General features: G+C 40.1%; 1 protein-coding gene across 1 annotated transcript; it reads left to right on the top strand.

Annotated features, from left to right (window-relative positions):
• Window positions 1-850: 850 nt before the first annotated feature.
• On the top strand, window positions 851-1,584 carry LOC147926608 (uncharacterized). Its single transcript, XM_087487117.1, has 3 exons — window positions 851-1,111; window positions 1,193-1,451; window positions 1,571-1,584. The coding sequence occupies exons 1-3, from the start codon at window positions 851-853 to the stop codon at window positions 1,582-1,584; spliced, it is 534 nt and encodes a 177-aa protein (XP_087343243.1).
• The last annotated feature ends 4,752 nt before the right edge of the window (window positions 1,585-6,336 follow it).

Here is a 6,336-nt window from a genome sequence, read left to right as displayed (position 1 = left end):
AAAGTTATGGCATGTCAAGAGTATTGAGTACCTTCAAGTCCCTACAAAATTTGCAGAGAGTTGGCAATAAGAAGAACACTACGGCGGTTAGAAAATACAGAGTCTGAAATCATGGTTGAATGGATGGATGAATGGGATGTTAAAAAAATACAAAAATATTCTTAATGCATGTAAAAAGTGATACGTAGTACTAGTACGTAACCCAAGAGCACGTACGGTTCGTAACTCTTGTTAATCATATATATAAGGGAAATTACTTAGAATATTGCATAAAAGTAGGTTTATTACTAGACTAACACATTGAGATTTCTGTTTTACTAGAATAACACATAAAAGTTTGCAAATTACTTCTATATCTGAGTTGTGTGTTTTATTATGATTTATGCCATTCTCTTTTAAAACGAAGATCGTAAAAGGGGAAAATAAAAAGATCATAAACCTAAGTCGATCTCTTGAATCTTTGTGTTGTTTGTCTTACGATTGTTGGGTTGAGATCAGCTATTTTTAGATAGCTTGCGGCGTGAAAAGAATCTGTGTGGAGGACGTTTGGCTGGAGGACCACTGACGGCGAGTTGACGGCGAGGTGGTTTGAAGTAGAGGAGGAGGGAAATAAAGCGATTTGCTCAGAGGTAAATTTCTATATCGTGGTTTAGTCTCTATTGCTTAATGTTTTCTTATACCCGAGTATTACATAGTAGGCCTTGTATATTGTATGTTAGTTTTTTGTATGTTGTTGAGCTCTGTTTTTCGGAAGATATTTGTGTGACTTCATGTTGCTTTGTTGCTAATCTAAGCAACAAATGTTTTGTGATATTGAATTAATAACTAAACTAAAGCTTCTGTCGTAGATATGGGGTCAAGCAAGAGGTATCCAAGTAGGTTGTATGGGGTTGGTAATTTTCCACTACCGATGAGAAGCATGCACCACGATTGTAGTTTGTCCAATCTTGGTGGTTTGAAAGGCTTTGTTGGTGATGAGGTGTATGACAAAATAAGAAAGAATTTGCAGCTGGGAGTTCTATTGGATCTAGCCGAATCTGACTACCTGTTTTGTGGGAAGACCATCCATTATCTATTGTCCAATCAATTGGCAATAAACATTCCTTCGGAGGTATGGTTTTTGGTTGGAGGAAAGCCGTTGAGGTTCTCTCTATATGAATATGAAGAAATTAGTGGTTTGAATTGTGAGAAGATTGATGAAACAGAGTTTGAAGTTGATCATACACCTTTATGGGCGGCTTTAAAGGTGAAAGCTTTTAATGGACCCAACTGGGAGGAGCTAGTTGAGGGTTTGAGAAGCTGCCGTGGGTGGTCTGATGAAATGAAGACGCAGATAGCTCGGTTGTATCTTGTTCATGTTGGAGTGCTTGGTTTATCAAGGAACAGTCGGATTCCTCTGGAATACGCTAAACGGGTGTTGAATGAAGAAGCATTTGAGAGTTTTCAATGGGGTAGGGTTGGATTCAAGATTTTAGTTGATTCCATCAAAGTCCTTGGGTTACCTAACAATGCTTATACCCTCCATGGATGTGTCCATGTATTGCTGATATGGGCATTTGAGAGTGTGAAGGTGCTGGGGGCTAGCTACGGGAATGTAAGAGAAGGTGTAGATTTGCCTCTGTTAAGGTGGAGAGGAGGGAGGCCAAGGAAGGATATCGAAGCCTTCATATCCGGGAGCAAACTCCTTAATAATGGGGAGGTATGCCTTCAATTTACGTATACATTATTTGTCTGCATTTTTTCTTTGTGATAGATTATTAAAAGTTATGGTATCTGAAATGCAGCTTCAGGTGAAGCATTTAGTACCTAAACCTTTGGAGTTTATATATTCAGATTGGCCAGGACAGTATTGTGTGTATGGTGTAGGAGAAGGTTTGAAGAAGAAACTGGATAATCTGCTGTTAGACGTGATCAATGGCGAAGTAGATGAAAGAGAATGGGATTGTGTAAAAAAAAGGAAGGGGGAACATACGAAGAAGAGGGAGAGGAGGCAACATGTTGCAGGGGTAAGTGACGATGATTTCCTTGAAACAGCCCCAACCAGCATCCGTTATGTCCCCAATAATGCGAAGGAGCAGAAAGAAAGTGTTGGGGACAAATGTTCAGCAGAGAAGGCGTCTGGAGATAAGCATTCAGGTGTGCAGGGTGAAGATGGTAGTGGAAGGTTATTTACTATGGTTGAAACACTAGGGGCGAAAATGGATAATATTCAGATATCGTTTTCTAGAGCAATAGCGGAAGTTTTGTTCAAACTTCAAGGTATGGAGAGTAGGATGGGTAACTTTGAGAGTGACGTTCAACTATTGAAGAAAGTTGTTATCAACACAACGGATGGAGGAGCGCATACGCAAGGACCTCTTACATTAAGAAATGACGAACAAAAAATAGAGGAGGTATGATCTGCGTACCGTATTGATAAAATTGTTATTATATATCTATTGTTCAGTATGAAGTCATTGTATTTATATATTCGAGGAAACAATATCAATTTCAGTTTTGTGAAGTTGTATAATTAATTTTGTAATTATTTTGATATATGATTTTTTTCGTACACACAATTTCAAATTGTATACTTTGTCTCTAGTTTAACAGCGTCATATTATATTCCAAATGTCTTGTAAATAACGTCAAATACATGTCTTTTGTTTCAAGTCATGGCTATATCAGATAAAGCATTCGGACAAGGATGGTTATAAAGTTGCTAGTTGTGTTAGGAATCTGTTAGCCATTAAGGATAAGGTAATGTGGTCTGAGAGTATTAAAATCGAACCAGAGGACAGTGTAGAGCGAATTCCAAAGCAGATGGTAGACAGTGTACAGCGTGTCAAAAGAGTACAGAGTTGGGAGACAGAGGAAGGCGATAAAAGAGCAAAGTATAATGACAAAGTTGATGGAGCAGGTGCTCAACCCGTTCCTATTAATGTTATCCATCCGGTAAGTGGTGGTAACCCTCGCTCGTCGGATCGAAAGTGCGAATCTGTTGTGGATTTAACCAATGAGACCAGGAGTCGTGCATCGTCTCATACAGTGAAAGATAAGGAGAAAGCCATGTATTTTGCATATTTGTTACAAAAGGTGTTTCCTCCATCAAGAGAGCTTGATCTTCTATTAGTAGATCCAGTGGACACCAACCCTAATGACGAATCAATGCGAGCTGCATTAATGACCCGACGTGAAAGCAACATTGTAGTCCTATCTCCCGCAGTGTACGATCCTTTTAGTGAGGCAAGTCCTGAGAAAATTGCAAAGCTGATGTCCTTCCTAACTGATGATTTGTAAGTCTTCATTTAGAGTTGTATATAATTAGTGTCTATATTCGGATTTGAGGACTACGATCTATAACTGATTTGTTAATTTTGGTATTCAGGGCTAAAGTACCTTCTACTGGAAATGCCGAATTTTATTTTCGCCTCCTGACCCCTAAACAATTGTGGGCAACTACAACATTCGGCTGGTTATGGGATGCGGTAAGCTTCGTAGCATAACATTTGACGCAGTTAACTATGGTATACTAATGCCTGATAGATGTCACTCGTGTTGCAGCACATGGTTACATGTATGCATATGTTCCGTATTAGGGGGACGCAAACGCCATCCCCATATAAAACAGATTGTATTGCTTTTCTCGATCCTTTGTTTGTTAGTATGTGGGCACTCGAATTCCCTAAAATGGAAGCCTCTAATCAATGGGTTTTTGGAGAAGGTTGTTTTGAGACGTACGTGGGAAGGCTGCCAAAATACGGAATGACAAACAAAGTGTGGGTTGACGATGTAGACACCCTGCTCTTCCCATACAACCTCGATAACAACCATTGGGTAGCCATCGAAGCTGACTTAGTCCAGCGGAGGCTAAGAGTTTACGATAGCATAAACAGCGGTAGAACCGACGAGAGTCTACAAAAGAAGTGCAAACCGTTCGCAAAAATGATTCCACGCTTGATACAAGCATATAACCGGAGGTACAAAGATGAGCATATCGGGACGGCGGCATTTAGTTACTACCGGGTGAAAACACTCCCACAGAACTATCAACAAGGTGACTGTGGTGTGTACACGTTGAAGTGCTTAGAGTGTATAGCTCTTGGAGTAAATTACACAGGCCTATGTGATGCGGCCATGCCTTCTATTAGGATGAAACTTGCTGCAGACGTGTTTGATGAGGTCCCAGACCGAGACTGCTTTCTCCAACTAGATGCTACGTCGGAGACAGTAGATTATCCAGAAGCTGAGTTCAACTCGGGATCAAAAAGTTGAAGAGGTTCCATGTACATTACCGGAGCAGTATGATTTTGCAAAATTGAAGATTGATTTTACGCGTGTTGCTAATAGAAAATGCGTGTTTGGTCATTATTTTGGTAACATGTGGGATTTGAGGATGTCGTTCTTAGATTTTCCGAGGTCTGGTCACTCAAATAGCTCCTATCGGTTGTTTGTAAACCCTCTTCAGGTGTAGTGTTTTTTGTATATTGGAGGGTGTAGATATGTATCATTATGACGTCTTTCTAACCAGTATTAGTATATGTTAGGCCTTTATCAGATGTGTACGTACCATCAACTAAGGAACAGCCTTATTATGGTCTGTGTACAGACGTACGTATATTTATGATCTGTGTACACACGTACGTGTATTCATCAGTGTACGTACAATCGTTTTTCTACCGTTATAGACTTTATTTTTAGGTGGATGGTTGGTGCTTAGTTTCTATCCATTATGAGCACACTAACTTGTCCCTACTGGCAATCCTATGATATGATGAGCGAGGCAATTAAATTGTATTCAAAGTCAGCGAACCATAATCATCCTAAGAGACTGTTACGGATCATATGGACCACCTGCGTGAAAGTAATAAGTACAACCAGGAAGAATGTTTATTCGCTACTTAATTTATCGGACCAATACCAGCTTCGTAGACGTCCATCGCGAACTTCTTTCGGAAATTGTCAATATTGTTGTCGCAGATCTTCAAGCAATCAGTGATCGGTTTACCCATGCTCAACAGTTCTAAAAACTTCATAGTAAAAGGTCCAAAATCTCCCGTCCTCAAGTTTTGTCCTACTAGGCTAACCCTTTCAGAGGTAAATGGATCGAGAGGGTAGTTGACATCGATAACCCTCTGAAGTAGGTACGGTATCATCTCACACACCGGCTTGATCCGGGACATTACAAGGGTTTCTCTGGTGGAGGTCATCAAAGGATCGTAAATGGAAACATGTCTCGTTATAAGATTTATGCCCACTCCTACCCAATGCTTAGATTTCCAGTTCATTGGAGCATATATAACGTCGACATCTGTAACCCACTTCAACCTTGGTTCATGGTGCATCCTTTCCCCATTGACGGTGTTGATGAGTACTTCGTCCCATCTGAAATTCCGTTTCGCTGTGCTCCTGTTGAATGCTTGGAACCTTCTTGTCAACTCGTAAAACAGAACGTCGTCCAAAACTACGGTCCTTTGTTTTATCATTTCTTCTCCGTTTTTGTGCCTCAGCGTTAGGGCAATCATCTCCATGTGCTGCAGATGCAGTTAAATGCAAACCCGTTGTGGGATTTAAATCCAACAAGAAACCATGAACACACCAAAATCGTGTAGTTAAAGTTTAAAATATGTACCTGACTATGGACCCATTTTTGGGACGATATAAGAGTAGAGAAGAATAGGATATCTGCCTTGCGGAATCCGAAAAAGGTGTGTACCCTGTGCAATTTTTTAATTATGGATACCCTATATCAATGATTGAGGATATCAATATGTCATCGGAGTAATATATACTACACTTACACATTATCTTGTTTTATCAACTCGGTGAATTTGGCGAATTTTCCATCAGCAACATCTTCCATAGGGTCGTATGAAACCGACCCTGCTTTTATCACTATGGCTTTGGATGGTTGACTCGCATGTATCTCCATTATCAATATCTCAGCCCGTCCTGTTTCATCCACAATAATAACCGTCTGCGGCACTAAATTGTCTGACTCACCGGGAATACATTCCTCCCCGGGACTATGATCTGGTTGACCTCTAGTCTCTTTACAGCCCTCTTCGACATCGCTTTCGTTGGGTATTGCTTGGTCTCCTGCCTAATAAGATGCACGTACATACATTAGTTGTGACGTACACTTGACCATCCTAGTAGACACTATAAATATGGCAAATATTCGAAATAAAAAAATAAGTTTGCACAATTGGAGGTTAACTGTTGTTTCTATTTGTACATGTCCATCAGTTTTGTTACAGCCCTCCATGCCATCGCTTTCAATTTGTAGTGCTTGGACTTCGGCCTAATAAGGTGTACGTACATAGATTCATACTTACGTACACAAATGTCACAAAT

The sequence above is a fragment of the Camelina sativa genome, chromosome 15, assembly GCF_030686135.1.
Source record: "Camelina sativa cultivar CO46 ecotype springtype chromosome 15, ASM3068613v1".
Classification (NCBI taxonomy): Eukaryota; Viridiplantae; Streptophyta; class Magnoliopsida; order Brassicales; family Brassicaceae; genus Camelina; species Camelina sativa.
The sequence above is the reverse complement of the archived record's forward strand: the minus strand, read 5'-3'. Positions and strand labels throughout refer to the sequence as shown.